This window comes from Schistocerca americana, chromosome 5 (assembly GCF_021461395.2).
Source record: "Schistocerca americana isolate TAMUIC-IGC-003095 chromosome 5, iqSchAmer2.1, whole genome shotgun sequence".
NCBI classification, from domain to species: Eukaryota; Metazoa; Arthropoda; class Insecta; order Orthoptera; family Acrididae; genus Schistocerca; species Schistocerca americana.
In genome coordinates, this window is record NC_060123.1 from 706,383,151 (window position 1) to 706,399,571 (window position 16,421).

At 44.4% G+C, this 16,421-nt stretch overlaps 1 protein-coding gene across 1 annotated transcript in view; it reads right to left on the reverse strand.

Annotated features, from left to right (window-relative positions):
• LOC124616693 (cytochrome P450 6k1-like) overlaps positions 1–16,421 on the reverse strand; it is a 154,042-nt gene that overhangs the window by 26,381 nt on the left and 111,240 nt on the right. The window contains exons 5-6 of the mRNA XM_047145031.1: positions 14,559–14,740; positions 6,205–6,426 (exon numbers count right to left, since the gene is read on the reverse strand). Coding sequence (XP_047000987.1) covers positions 6,205–6,426; positions 14,559–14,740 — 404 coding nt within the window. The remainder of the gene's footprint in view (positions 1–6,204; positions 6,427–14,558; positions 14,741–16,421) is intronic.

The following is a 16,421-nucleotide window of genomic DNA, read 5'->3' on the forward strand; positions in this document are numbered from 1 at the left end:
GACCTTTATAGATATTATCTAATGGACCCTTATGATAACACTCACAACCATCAATGCTCGTTTCTCCTCCCTAAAAACATTTTCCTGAGTGCAAGTCAATCACCTTGTTAGTGAAAGGTCAGTTCTCCTTTCTAAGACAATAACTGTTTCCTGCATGATCTACCAACACGTATTCAAAAAAATATCGTTGTTGTCAAACAGGTGACACATTATTAACACGTTTCTAGATTTCCTGAATACTTTTTACACTATTTCTCATAAGCGGCTTCTAAACAAATTGCGTGCCTACGGAGTACCGCCTCAATTGAGCCACTTGATTCATGATTTCCGGAAGTCATTGGGTGAGACAGAGGTCATACCTGGATTTTCCCCTAGCATCGTAATGTGCTGTTCCTGTTCTGTATAGACGTTGTGGGAGACAAATGTGAGCAGTCATCTCAACTGACTACTGATGATACTGTCGTTCACTGTATACCTTCTAATAAATCATTAGAAGATCAAAACAAATTACATCATGATTTAGACACGATGTCTGTCTGGTGCAAAAGTAACAATTCACCCTACTGTCCTTGAAAGGGATCTGTATGGAGCTCGTGGTCTGATGGTGTGGGGTGGGGTTATGATTGGTGCACGTACACCCCTTCATAGAGGAACTGTAACAGGTCAGCTGTATCGGACGTAATTTTGCACCAGTATGTCCGCCTTTTGATGGGTGCAGTGGGTCCCACCTTCCTCCTGATGGATGACAACGCACGGCCCCACCGAGCTGCCATCGTGGAGGAGGACCTCGTATGGAGTGGCCTGCCTGTTCTCCAGACATAAACCCCATCGAACACGTCCGGGACGCTCTCGGTTGACGTATCGCTGCACGTGTTCACATCCCTACGACACTTCAGGAGCTCCGACAGGCACTGGTGCAAGAATGGGAAGCTCTACCCCAGCAGCTGCTCGACCACCTGATCCAGAGTATACCAACCCGTTGTGCGGCCTGTGTACGTGTGCATGGTGATCATTTCCAATATTGATGTCGGGGTACATGCGCAGGAAACAGTGGCATTTTGTAGCACATGTGTTTCGGGACGGTTTTCTCAACTTATCTCCAATACAGTGGACTTACATATCTGTGTCGTGTGTGATCCCTTTGTGCCTGTGCTATTAGCGCCAGTTTTGTGTAGTGCCACGTTGTGTTGCACCACATACTGCAATTATACTTAATTTAGGAGCATGAGTGTAGTAACCACGTCGTTGCAAGTGTTTTTTTTTGGTAAGTTGCGCTACAGCTTCGCCGCTTGAAGCGGCCTAACTGTCTTGGTGGAGAAGTAAGATCTTCCTACATTACAATGACATCAGTTTAATGACATCATTGCATTGCATGTTGAACGTGTGGCAAAGGGACACAACTACATCGATAGTTCTAGTGATGACCGTTACAAGGATTGCACAGAATGAGTGGCTGTATCAAAATTATAACATTATAAGTGGCTGTACCAGGGTTATCGTTAGCCAAGGTCTGAATCCGAGTCATCGAGGATGGTAAGAGGAACAAGGTGGCGGTGCCAGTGCTGGGGAGTCTTGGTGCCACTGACTGTCACGCAAGGAATCCACTTTGTCCTTCAGACGCCACGTCTTCTCTCGAATGGTCGTCCTTAGAGTGACCATGTTTAGCTCCTCATGCAAGGTAACAACCATCGTGAGTGGAGGTACCTTATGTTGAAGGCGCTGGAGGGTCTACATCCCGGAGGCTCTAGTCGTGGCCCACACTGTGGAACCACAGGGGAGGGAAGGGTGGAAACCCATACAGTACATTCGTCGGTTGGTATCCCAGTCCAGATCCCTGCTGTTGAAGAGTGAGTACAATGCTTTTATTAGCTTCAGTTCCTTTTGGGTGACGTACTCCGCATGTCGGTGGACGAGCAGTTTGTTATCCATCCAGACTCCTAGATGTTTGGTATCTTGGGAGAATGGGATCTGGATGCCTCCGATAGAGATGTTGTGGCGGAGGATAGGGTGCCGTTTGGTGAAGTACTGCACCGTAGTTTTGGCGGCATTGAGGACAATCTTGTTGAACGAGACTGGGTGACTGTTGCGTCCACCTGCCCATGCAGACGAGGAACGAGACGGTCGGTGTTGCGGCTGGTCGTATAGAGCACAATGGCGTTGGCGTACTGCGCCAGGTGGCAGTGTGGGCTGACTGGCTTACTGCTAACGTAAGTGTTAAAGAGGATGGGAGGCAGCACATGAGCATGTGTCATATGCTGGAGCGTTTTCTTTGACGAGTAACCAGGAAGGACCTGTCTTGGAGGAAATCATCCCTGATCTTAACACAGATATCCGGGATGGTCGTCTTTATCAGCATTTTGTGCACGAGATTGTCCTGCCAAATCCTGTCGCAAGTGTTTTGCAGGTCCAAGAAAACCGCTTCCGTCGACATGGTGGAGTTAAAGCCCTTGCTGATGTGTTCTGTGGCACTGAGAAATTCCTAGAAATGAATATTGATTCTCAGCTGAACATAGAAACATACTTGCAAGCAGAATGTCACCAGCATTTTGTGACCTTCGAGTAGTCTTGTCAGTGTGCAACAACCAGAGTCTTTGAGTTACATATTTTTCATATCTAAAATCGATTATTAGCTACAGAGTTCTTTCCTGGGAAACAAATATGAAACGACAGAAAACGGCCATAAATTGACATGCAAGGCTCGTAAAAATCTGTTGAAAATATTGGGAATATTATATACAACATAGGAGTACATTTATCAGTTATTCCCGTCAAATATTACGTCGGTAATTACTGCACGAACGCATTTTCCACGTTCTTGGATCAACGTACAGGATGAACTGACGTTTGCGAAGAAGATTGAACATAAAACACAACGCATCCTTTTCTGCTAAGGAATAAAATTGTGGAATAACTTTCCAGGGAAGTTAAGCAGACGAGTAAAACAAACTACTTAAAATGTACAGCTAAAAAGTACCCGTTAAACAGTGCATTGTATACAGGGAAGGATTACTTAGATAAAAGAAAAGATTTTTTTAAATGTAGTGCATATAATCAATAATAGTAAAATCTCTCTTTCTCTTCGCACAACACTTCCGTACAACGATATTTCTTTTTTCTTTTCTGGAAAACCTGATCGCTAAAGCTCTGGAATCTATCATACTAAAATTTTATCCTCTTTCTGAGCTCAAGATCTCACTCACTATGGGAAGATCCTGATTAAATATTTCAGGCAAGTAGATGGGAAGTTGCGGCGCACAAAATGGCAACCAATCACTGTCGCTATGTTCGTGATGTCAACTGATAGTGCGTGTTGAATTACATTACGAAATAAAGTTTATGTAGTGTGTCTACTGTGTGAAGAGACTGGCAGTGAGAATCGAATGGGCAGTATATCACTGGCTTTTTTCATTATTAAATAACTTATACGCAAAACAGTATTGCACACTAGGAATAAGCAGAATGAGGTTGCGTTGTTGTCAGACGGCCTCCCGTTGTCGTAGAGAATGGAGGCTTCACTCCGCCACGCAGCCATTCTGACTTAAGTTTTCCGTGGTCTCCTTAAATCACTTCAGGCAAATGCAGGGCCAGTTCCTGCTGTTATTCCATGGCCGACTACTTGTCCCATACTTGTCAAACTAGACCTGTAAGTGTGTAATGCCTAGATGTTGAATTACACTGACGAGCCAAAAAATTACAACCTCCTGCTTAATAGCTTCTTTGTAACGAAGTGTATAACCGATACTGTGTACCATCGATTCTACAGTTCGTTGGTAGGTTTGTGGAGAAATTTGGCACGAGGTGTCTACCCGCAAGTCACGTAATTTCCGTAAATAACCGGATTCTGATTTGTGTACGCGGTGATTGCGCTCGATAGCGACCAAAATGGCAGATTCACGTCAGGCGATTTTGGTTGCCAAGACATGAACGTGACTTCACTGCCATGCTCCTCGAACTAATGTAGCACGATTCCGGCTTCAAGACACGGACAATTACACTACTGCAGGATGACATTGCCGTCAGGGAAGACATCAAGCATGACGGGATGCAAGCGGTCCGGCAGCTGGCCTGGTGTCTTCGATTACTACCACAGGTGCCATGTGAACACACGGAGGCGGTCTGGTGTGGAGCACGTTGTTCAGTCTGCACTGAATGGTGTGCTCAGAAACACACGTGCGTCCGCCAGCACCGTGATCTCTCGCCAGAGGTGGCACTACTCTACACAGCGGACAACAAACCCCACGTTCTGTGAAGAGTCGTGGACGTCCAACCACTTAGCGCCCAGTGACAACTTCACTGCCCTTGAGCCGTGGCAAGAATTGCTGTTTTGAAGAGCTCTCTACAGCGCGTAGTGTGAAGCAGTGGCCCTCCGTTTCTGGCGGTGGCGCCGCTGTGGCAATCGCAGCTGTGGTGTCTCCCTCTGGTGGGAAAGGGGAAAGGTCGCCTGTTCACGTACATTTAAGGGGCGCTATGAGCTCGCCAGTCGGTCAGTTGGTCAGCCGGGTCAGTGTGGGGCAGTCAGTGTCTCTCTGTCGTCTGGAGTGTTAGTATGTGTTAGGCCGCCTGTCTGCTCGAGTTTGTTCAGGCAATGGTCATTGGCGTTTGGATCGATCGGTTGGACGGTCGCGTACTGAGACACAAGTTGACTTGTCCGTCTTGGGCGTCGGCGCATGTGAGGTCGCCACGTCAGTCCAGTGGGCCGCGCCGTATATCGAGGTGTAGTGGCTTCGCGGCGCACACGAGAGCAACAGGAGTCAACCCACGACATCGGTCTGGCCGGTGCGAGCTGCGACGCCGTGAGACGGGAGATCGGCGCGCCTTCCTGCGTCCGTTGAAGCGGCTGGCAGCGGACGGTTCGGGAGAGCGTTTTGGGGGTGCTGCGCCAGGTCTTCGCCAGACATCGCAGTTTATTAGAAGTTAAGTAATTCGTGATGTGTTGTTTCATTTACTTGTTAAATTCTACATGTTTCCTTGGTCAGTCTCTCGTCCCCAGCTTGCTTGTCTGTGTCACGTCCGCTTTTGTTAGACAGTTAGTGTCTGGCTGTCTGTCTGTCGGTCTGCCGTACGTTAATAGCTGCCTCTGTCATGGTTTGTTGGATTCGGTGTTAACGAATTTATGGCTTGAAGTGTAATGGCCGAATTCCTGAAATATGTTTTTATGTTGCCTATCATCTTGAGAGGCGGTATATGTGTAATGTAGAGTATGTTTGGCCAACCTTGTATATTTTATGTAATACTGCTTTTCATGGGTTTTTATTTAAATGGTCATTTTAGTATATAAGTTTGCCACCCTTCCACCGTAAGAGTTTTTTTTTAAAATCAAGTTGCACTTTCGGTGGCAAGTTAATCTTTTAATGTTAATGTTTTGTACCATTTCCATCCCTCCTACGGGGTGCATAGTTTATGTGCTTGTGTGAGTTGTTAAAATTTTTACTGTAATCCGGTGTGTTGCAGATTTGCACCAATGTAGCCTTTCTGAGGTTGTTGTGAGCGGTCGTGACTACGGCCATGTCAAAACGGAGGAGCAGGGTTCTCAGCCCGAAAGCTCATACATTCAAAAATTGTTCTTTCTGCCTCTGAATAAATTGTAACTTGATATTTAGAGGGTGCTTTCTGATTATAATTTTAAATCGGTTTTTTTTTTCAAAGAAAAGGCTTTAGGAATAAAATTTCCAGTTGTTGAAAGAAATTTGAGTTGTTTTCATCAGTTACCCACTGGCAACTACCTCCACGTTCACGTAATGTGATTAAAAGTGTTAATGTTCTTGATGAATCGCTAGTAAATAAAGTAAATACTTAAGTATATTCTTTGAAAGTAAATTAACGGTTCAGCCCTTCTACCACTTTCCGTAGATGCTCACGACAGTAACACGTGAACATTAGAACTAGCTTCGCCGTTTTCGAGATAATCGTCCACAGGCTCTGCGTATCCATAATCTGCCCATTGGCCTAGTCGCTTGCAGTGGACGGTGGTCACGATGTTGTGGCTTATTAATGTATGTTCACTTTGTGTGTTCTTGAGCAGTAATACCGTGACATGTCCAACATGCTTACATGAGCGATTCACCGATGAATAAATCCACTGCTGCCACCACCACCACTAGCCCCTGTCTGCAATTGTGCTTGGTACAACATCGCCTGGGAATTAAAGAGCAGGAGACATTATCGCACTGAAGACACGAGCAGTTGCACTGGGCCCGGACTCACCAGCGAGCACCTGGTCCAGGTAGGGCATCTGGGCGATGGCGTCGTACGAGGCGTCGCCGCCGTGGCGCTCCAGCACGGCGTCGATCTCGCTCTGGAGCCGCTGCTGGACGTCGGGGTTGAGGGCGAGCTCCAGCAGCGCGCAGCTCATCGTCGTCGTCGACGTCTCGAAGCCCGCGATGAAGAAGGCGAACGACTCCGCCGCCAGGTCGTCCATCGTCAGCTCTGTGGAGGAGAGTCTCTGGTGATGCGAGTGCGAGAGTTGGGAAGTGATTACGTTACAGTAGTGACGACCTGTGGGGTTTCTGTAATTGCAGCAACTCGAACATTCATCCGTTGCAACCCGCGCAGCGAATGGCATACAGCACATTCTTATAAACGTAAAATGATTGACAGAGAAGGAGGCAAGGTGAGGCGTCGGCTGCCAGCCGGTCAGCACGCGGCGCAGTGCTCCTGGTCTCATCCTCGCAGCCGCCGAGCCTCAAACCGCGTTGCATAACTTACAGCAGTATCGAACACACATATGGTGACGCTCTAACATCGGAGTGCTCAAAAAGGACGTGGCATCAGGTAATCAGAGATCCCATAATTCTTGGCAAAATCCGTGAACTTACTAGTAAACTCACTGTCCTCTATGACAGACACGTTCTTGTACTTACAATCAATGTAAGTAATAAAACCTATACTCTGACTCATAAATGAATTACGCTGGACAGCCATAACATTTTGACCACCTACCTTGTAAGTAGGCTGTTTAGGTTTTTATATTGGTAACGCCACGTAGCGCTCTGTATGATAATCACTGACTGTGCTGTGTGCAGTCTGTGGCTGGTTGGCATTGTTGGAATATTCACTATTGTGGTGGTGTTCAGTTGGATGGGAACAGCGCATAGCGTTGCGCAGTTGGAGGTGAGCCGCCAGCAGTGTTGCATGGGGGGGGGGGGGGGGGGGGGAGATGGCGGAGTTTTGAGAACAGACGATCTGGATGTGTGCCCATCAGAAAAGGAAGTTTGTAAGACTGGATGTCATGGTTCAAATGGCTCTGAGCACTATGGGACTCAACTGCTGAGGTCATTAGTCCCCTAGAACTTAGAACTAGTTAAACCTAACTAACCTAAGGACATCACAAACATCCATGCCCGAGGCAGGATTCGAACCTGCGACCGTAGCGGTGTTGCGGTTCCAGACTGCAGCGCCTTTAACCGCACGGCCACTTCGGCCGGCCTGGATGTCATGAACTGATATATATATATTATGAGTTCTGAAAACTATCAAGGTAAATACAGTGTTTGTTCTCTATCAAAATATTTCAATTGCTAACTATGCCTATCAGTAGTTAGTGCCTTCAGTAGTTTGAATCTTTTATTTAGCTGGCAGTATTGGCGCTCGCTGTATTGCAGTAGTTCGGATAACGAAGATTTTTGTGAGGTAAGTGATTCATGGAAGATACAGGTTATTGTTAGTCAGGGCCATTCTTTTGTAAGGATTATTGAAAGTCAGATTACGTTGCGCTAAAAAAAATATTGTGTGTCAATTTAGTGATGATCAGAATAAGTAAAGAGAGAAATGTTTGAGTACATTCAGTTTTGCTCATCTGTTTGAAAATCAGATAACGTAAGAGATTTACAAGCAGAGTACTTTATAATTTTCCAAAGGGGACGTTTCAACCTAATACCCGGTGAGACGACCTGCTAAACCCGCAGGACACGACAGGTAGTTTGAATTGTGGAAATTGGCCAAAATAATCGGCTGTCAGTTACACTCGAACATACACCTTTATTTATTTGACCAAACATTACAAAGATAGTACAAGGTTCGAATATCGATACACACCGCCACTGCCACTCACGGAGAGAGAGGATAACAGCTTATCGCGATAACCGCGGGAGACTAACACAGAATAGCAGCCAAGGTTTAATACAACGCATAACATGAGCCATCCACGGCTCACCTGGTATGTTCACCTTTGGCACGGATAACAGAGCCGATGTATCGTGGCATGGAAGCAGCGAGGCCTCGATAGGTCTCTGGAGGGATGTGGCACCACATTTTCACGTACATGTCACCTAATTCCCGCAAATTGCCGGAGGGGTGGGCGATGAGCTCTGACGACACGTTCAGTCACCTCCCAGATGTGTTCGATCGGTTTCGGATTTGGCGAATTAGGTGGCCAACACAGCAAATGGAACTCGCCACACTGTTCCTCGAACTACTCCATCTCACTGCTGGCCTTGTGACATGGAGTTGAAAAATGCCACTTCTGTCCGGGACATGATCGCAATGAATGGGTGTTAGTGGTCTACAACCAGTTTACGATACTCTTTGGCCGTCATGGTGCCTTGCACGAACTCCACTGGAGCCGTGGATGACAACGTAAATGTTCCCCAGAGCATAATGGAGCCGTTGCCAGCTTGTTTACGTCCCTCACTACAGGCGTCAAGGGGCTGGTCCCCTGGAAGACCCCCTCCCATCGGAATGATGAAGAAGGTGTCGGGGTTCATCAGACCATGCAACGCTCTGCCACTGCGCCAATGTCCAGTTCCGATGGTCACGTGCCCATGTAAGTCAGAGTCATTGATGTTGTGGTGTTAACTCAGATTCATCGCGCGCCTTCCCTGTTCTATACACGGACATCACGCTGACTGGTGCTACATCCACTGTGTGTATGTCCAAATGGCCGTCATTCCTCTGCAGGTGAGGCTGCTAACTCCTGGACAGCTCAGTGGTCATTATGTTCTGGCTAATCAGAGTACAGTCGTGACACTCTAACGGCTGAATGCTGAAAAACCCGTGGTATCATATAATCAGAGATCCCACAGTTTTTGGCAAAAAAACTCTATTGGTTAAAAACAGTCTTGGTTGCAATTTTAGTTTTTTTATTTTTCAACGACGCGTTTCGCCTTATTTAGGCATCTTCAGGTTATCTTTTCTAGAAAAGATAGTGTTAAGTACTGGTTTGCTGTTATGCCACATATGGACTGGAAGAATTTCTAAAGAAAACCTCTGCTCTTTGGGAGATGGCGCTGCACTCTGCTGGAGACAGCGGTTGAGTTTTTCGTCTTAAAATCTGATGTGGAAGTAAAAAATGTCGTTGTTTCCAATAACATGTATTTGCAACTATTTAATAGATATAATTCGATATGTAAATAAGTATACGAGTGTTTAAATCTCAAATGTTACTGCTACATGCCTAGTGTTGTGTTGGCAGAAGAGCCAACACCGTGTTACTAGTGGAGGCCGAAATGCACGCGTTTTAGCTCAGGCAGGCTGGCGTGAGGAGGGAAGAACTATACTGACGTGAGGTCTGGAACATGACAAGGAATTAGAATTCAGAAAGCGGACATAATTAGTTTGATACCTAACTTTAATCCATTAATGATGAACATCGCTCTTGACGGTACATGATTCACAATATTATCTGTTCAGAATAGTAACTGAATATGGCGCCTTGCTAGGTCGTAGCAAATGACGTAGCTGAAGGCTATGTTAAACTGTCGTCTCGGCAAATGAGAGCGTATGTAGACAGTGAACCATTGCTTGCAAAGTCGGCTGTACAACTGGGGCGAGTGCTAGTAAGTCTCTCTAGACTAGACCTGCCGTGTGGCGGCGCTCGGTCTGCAATCACTGATAGTGGCGACACGCGGGTCCGACGTATACTAACGGACCGCGGCCGATTTAAAGGCTACCACCTAGCAAGTGTGGTGTCTGGCGGTGACACCACACCTAGTACATACAAATTCGTTAGTTTGATATCTGTGTGATGGTTGGCTATCTTACTATCAGTAAGTAGGTAGCATCCACCCCCACACAAATTTTTTGATGAATTTTGAAGCTTGGTTCCTGAAGCAATTTATTTTTGGCATCTGATCCACTGCAGATGTGTCCATTGATACGAGGACGAATGTGTCTCCCTAAATCTTCAGTTTCCTGCGTAGTGTATTTATTGGCCGTAGACTACTTCAGTGCTTCTTGCATTCATGTCTGTCGTCATTTCAGCTCGAGTCATGAAGACTGTTACTGCAGTGATGTCAAAGCAGCATTCTAGCATTGGGAAGTGGAGCTTCTACGCTCCGTTTCACGTTAGATTATCGAATAAGTTGTGTGCATTTGGCGTCTCTCTGTCCGAAGCTGTCACTTACGTATGGCTGGCTGACTACCAGCTGCCGGACTCTTTACGTCCTACACGAAACGGCGCCCGGGCTTCTGACATCTCTGCCCAACCTTCTGAGTGTGGCAGTGCCGTGTGGTGGGCGAGATCTTGACCGCGGAGGAGGAGTTCTGTGTGCAAAAGTATTTGCTTCAGAAGAGATGCAAGGGTTGCCACTACGCAGCATACAGTTTGGACTTTAACTGAGGGGAATAGGTCGACTTGGCGGGATGAGGAGCCGGCCGGTGTGGCCGAGCGGTTCTAGGCGCTACAGTCTGCATGCCTCGGGCATGGATGTGTGTGATGTCCTTAGGTTAGTTAGGTTTAAGTAGTTCTATGTTCTAGGGGACTGATGACCTCAGAAGTTAAGTCCCATAGTGCTCAGAGCCACTTTTGAACAGGATGAGGTGTGTCTGGATGGCCTTTTACTTCCTGCTGTTTGTTTAAATAAAGACACTAGTGCACTGATCCAAATTATTGGAGAAGCGGTATGCAGTGACCTCTCATTGAATAATAGCTTCAGGAAAACATGTCACACAGGTCATGAGACAGGCCTGGAGCTGCACAAACATCCTTTCTCACTGACATCATAGTGCCAGTATTCCAGAACTTCGATTCAGACTCATAGAGCCTGTCCTAGTTTCTCAAGTCTAGGCCAGTATGCCAGAATTACACACCGTTATAAATATTCCAACAGGTCTGAGCTGGACTGTGACATCATAGAGACAGTGCCAGTATTCCAGTTCCGGGAAATACGCCAGAATTCTACACTTATATAAACAGCCCAGTGGGTCTAAGGCGGACTGTGACTTCACAGAGCCACCCCCTGTTCTCCACCCCTGGAGCAGTATACCAGAATTCTACACTGTTGTAAACAGACCAGCAGGTCTGAGCTGGATTGCAGCGTCGTAAAGCTCGTGTCAGTATTCCAAGTCTTGGATTCTGACGTCACAGGGCTGTACCAGTACGTCCTAGTCACCATGTTCGATCAACATTCCAAGTCAGCCGATGTCATGGTTAGGCTGGAGCTCATATTCCAAGTCTTAGAGTGTGACGACATAGAGCCAGGGCCAGTATTCGAAGTCAGCGAGCGAGACAGTGCGACATCTTGAATTTCCCAGCAATTTATACTTAGGTCAATAGCCCTACTTCCATAGGAAACAAAAAAGCGCATTTGGCCTATTCTTAGAGTTTCCGGCCAAAAATTAAATATCCCGCCATTTTATCTGTAGGGCTGCTGGTCTTTGTCAGACGGTGGCAGGGGTTGGGAAGTCCCATAACTCCTCGATGACCTCATCGATGAAGTCACTAGTGACGACACTGTGTGTGCCTGTTCTCTGCTTGCGCTGTTACTCTTGAGCTGCGTACTGACAACTTATCTGGTGACTCGAAACATGGCAAACAAATTTACCACGACAGAAACTTCATTTCTTTAATCCCATAATCGGATGGTATTTCAGCGGGTGACGGCTCACTCAGAAGATGGTAAGATGTTTATAGCCACAAACAATACTTTTCTTCAAGCGATATTTCCGATACGTACCAACAGACGGATGGCTCACTTGGAACATGGCCAACAGATTTATGGCCACAGGCACTTGATTTCCTTAACGAAATTTCGGCCATGTACCGACAGTTTGTTGTCTCATTCAAAAGACGGGCGCTAGTTTTACAGCCACTGATATTTCGTTTATTAAGCAGATATTTTTGCCACGTACCGACGGACTTTCAGCTCATCGAATGAGTTGTCTGTAAAAGGTTTACGATCTCAGAAACTCAATTTTTCAATTGATATCTCTGCCGTACGCTGACTGAGAAGATGTTCTACTGGTTTACTGCTGCGGAAACTTTATTTCTTCAACTGATATTCCCGTCATATATATCGACTGACTACAAAAACTGCTTTTATTCGATAGATATTTCGGCCGTATATTGACACAATTTTGACTCACTCAGAAGATGGTCGAAAGACTTTACGACTTCAGAAATTCAATTTCTTCACCAGAAATCGTAGAGTCATGAATCTCCAGGTTACGTGCACTACCTTTACACCTGTAGTCACTGACACAATGTAAGCAGACGCAGTTTAACAAGTTGCGTTAAATGTTAAGATATGTGTTTCTTACGTTACTATAGAATTAGTACATTTCTCTTTTCATGTAGTGTCTAGTCGCTGGGAAGGTAAGGATCGCCTTTGAAAGTGTCTGCACAAGTCGTAATGCACCAATCGCATAATGTCTCTCTTTTCTTTCTGTGATACTTTTATTGTAATATTTGTACGTCTGTTAATGGAATTGTATCATTTTAAATGAGTTATTATGGAAATATTCTCTACATTTTATCAGTTTGAATTTTAAGGGAATAAAAGCTAACCTGAGAAGACAGAAGAGGTAGTGATAGACTGTTTTAAACAGAAAGCGTAGTTTTTGGATGAGTTTAATTACATTTTAGATTAGAGAAGAATTTGTTTTTTTTGCTATTGATGACTGAAACATTAAAAAATTCTCATAGTCGTAGGCCCTGCCTTGCGTATCATGTTACCTCTTCCTTCTCATGCTACAGAAAACGAAACCAGTAAACCTAAAAAAAAAAAAAAAATTGAAATTAAAGCCGTTAGTCAATGAAGTACTTTGATACACAATAGTTAGCATAGAACTGGAAGGGAACCTTTAGTGCCTCAATTGCTACATGATGTTGGACGAACTTGGAGGACATAAAATATTATCAGTTGAGAAAGAAGCAATAAACAATATTTGGGCCATACACCGAGCGAGCGTCGGCTCAGTCGGAAGATGTCGGACAGATTTTTGGCAACAGAAAGTCTGTATCTTCGTCCGATATTTCGACTGCATATGGACAGGCAGTCGATCCACAAGGAAGATTGCCGAGAGGGTAATTGGTGTAGGAACTCTTATTGATGAAGCGTAGCTGCGCTAGAGCTGGCTCGCTACGACGTTCGCCGGAATGTGTGTCAGCAGACTAACACTTAACGAAGTGCAGTCTCCGCGACTGGACGCTCGAAATCTAATGGATTGCATGCAGACAACTTTTTATGTGATATGAGCCTTCAAACAATTCAGTTAACGTCCCTAGTAATAATGCTCATACAAAATCCCAATCGAGCGATAGGGAGGACGTCATTTCAAATCTGTTCCGGTCATCCAAATTTCGGTTACCGTGATTTCCCTAAATCGTCCCAGACAAATTTAGGACGGTTCCTTTGAAAAGGGCACGGCCCATTTTCTTCCCCATATCCGAAAGCACCTGAGCGTGGACTCTGTCTGTAGTGACTTCCATATCGAAGGGACGTTAAACCACAATCTTCCTTCATTTTTCAACATCAAAAAAAATCAGATTCAATCACTATTTTAAACATTTAATTCTCTTTCGTATAGAATGGACATTCTTTGCGGGCTTCTATTCACTTTTCTCTAAACCTGTATTTGGAACAGTTTTGGTCCTCAGCGTGAAATAAAATTAATGCAAGTATCGATTGTTCAGAGAGATACGATCGACTTAATTTCATGATGCCTGTTATTTCGTGAACAAAACGGAAATCTACTAGGAACAACAGGTGAGCAAGGCGTGTGTTATCATCTTTATGAAAACACGGACAAAATTATGAACGTTACCAGCAAGGAGAAACAGCATATTTTGTGTCTGATGATGTAGCAGATATCGAATATAGTATAACAACTCGAATCGAAATGATATTGTTCCGTGATTTCAATCTAGAACATATTCTACAATAGCGTAATACAAGTAGAATCAATGAATTTGATCAAATGCAACGCTAGACAATGATACTACCAGTCTTTGCTTTGTCTGATCAGGACAATCGTTCAACCAACCTGAATAATCGTAGATAATTTACTGGTAGACTCCGCATCATACTGTACATCAAAATAAAAAGTTTACTCAGTAGGGAGCACATATCAGCATTTGACATTAATCTCAATTTTTGATAAAAATATCAGCTGATGTGATACTGCTGAGTTGTGTATTTCTTAATGTACATAAGCCCTTTGTATCCGTCAGCGTTACTGGTTGAAAAACACATGAATGAACAGAAAAGTTAAATCAGTAGAAATACTCAATTCCTCAATTTCCACAGCGTACACCGTCTATAATTTAGAGGTAATATTTGACAATGGAGAGACTGCAAGGAATACTCTATAAAACTGTAGGTGGTAGAAGCGAAAGCACTCACTTATGTTTTCCACCTTGTTCCCGTTCTGCGCCTTGTCCCCATCAAGGAATCCTTTATTCTTGAGTTGTATCAGAAGCTGCATGTAATCCTTCCTCATGACGTTGTTCTCCTCTCGGTAGGCTACAGTATCCGCAATCATCTTCCGAAAGAAGCTGCTGACGTCACTGAAGCCACACTTGACCCTGAAATGTTGAAGGCACCAGTAATATTCATCTTATTATTTTTATCTGTTTTCCTAAGATTTAATTGAAATTGGATTAGTTAGTTAGCATGCAATTGTAGATGCGACGAATGTTATCCCGGACCATTCGTTAGTCAACCATATTCGGTGAATCGGATCATCATAATTAACACTAATTGGACATCCTAAACCGAGTTTAACATTAATTCCGGGTGTGGGTAACGGGAGAAATGAGTACACATTTTATGAACTATATGCTATGTGTAAATCGTATGCAACGCCTGTATAGCAACCTCTCACATTATTTCAATTGTATCTTCAGAGTGTAAATGAAGATGTGAGTGATAATTACCCAGAAGTGTACTCAGCATCTATTCTCTCTATAATCCACCATTGAACAGAACTGTTATAGTATTTCCGATAAACGGCACCGTTTCATAGAGACTTAGAAAAATAAAGCAAATACGAGCAAGGAAACCAGAGAGACACGTGACATCACATGAGAAACAGAACAACAGCAGTGACTGTAGAACTGAAGGATTGTAGGCAGTGAGCGACAGTAGTTGAACGATAGGCGAAGACAGGATTTGATTTTTACGGTGATTTTCAACAAATAGACATCGTAATAAAGTGGATTTGTAGTAAAACACATGGCACAACACCGTGTATGTATTTCTATATAAAATTTAACTTAGTGTGGGTCATTTAGCTATTAAATTATCACGTTCATCATCAAGCAGACATCAGTCAGTAAAATTCTTTTCTCGATGGGATCTACATGGACACGTGTTTTTCTATGCCAACAGTTGTCATTTAGAGATTATAGTGAACATCTGCGCATTCGTGTTGACAATCCACGTCTTTCCAACAACTGGTATAGTTCGTAACAATAACGAGGCAGAAGCAGCACTGTGACCGCCATGGAAACGAATTTCCATGCTGCCTAGTACTGACAACAAGCGTACGGTCTCCGCTTCGTAGGCCCATTGATCGTCTGCTGTGGTAGAATTATGGAAGTAAGTCAAGTGGTTTACTCCACGTGAACAGCTAAAGTCATTAGAGACGAAGTGTTACTCGGATTTTTTATATTGGAGGGGAAAGAAACGGCGTGGTCTTCTCAAGGAACCATCCCGCCATTCGCCTAGAGTAAACAGAGAAACCACGGGAACCCAAATCTGGATGCGTGGCTCTGGAGTTAACCCCCTGTCTCCCCAATGCGAGACTAGTGCATCAGTTACTACGCCGTCTCGCAGTGCTATGGCGGAAAAGCAAGACGAAAATTATAAACTTTCGTGAAAGCAAAGTTTGTGTTGAAATGTGGTGACTATTGTAATGAACATGAAGTTAAATGAAGCAATGTTAGATCTTAAAGGTTGGCCAAACTTTTGCGGGTACATTGTAGCGATGCAAGTGGTACCAGATTCGTCATTAAAGACCGTAAATCACTCAGCTGATTGTATTTTTCAGTACAGGTATTTCGCCCATTCCAAGACAAGTATCAATTCGTGACGTCATCGTCCAGACACGAGTTGACAGTAATCTGAATCAGTTTTAGCAGACTAATAGTTTCTTTCACGGGATAAAATTTTATTGATTATGAAATACAAGTTTTTGAAATTTATTTAGAATAGGAAATGTTTAATTAGTAGTTGCATGCCATAATTTATCCGTTTAATATAAAG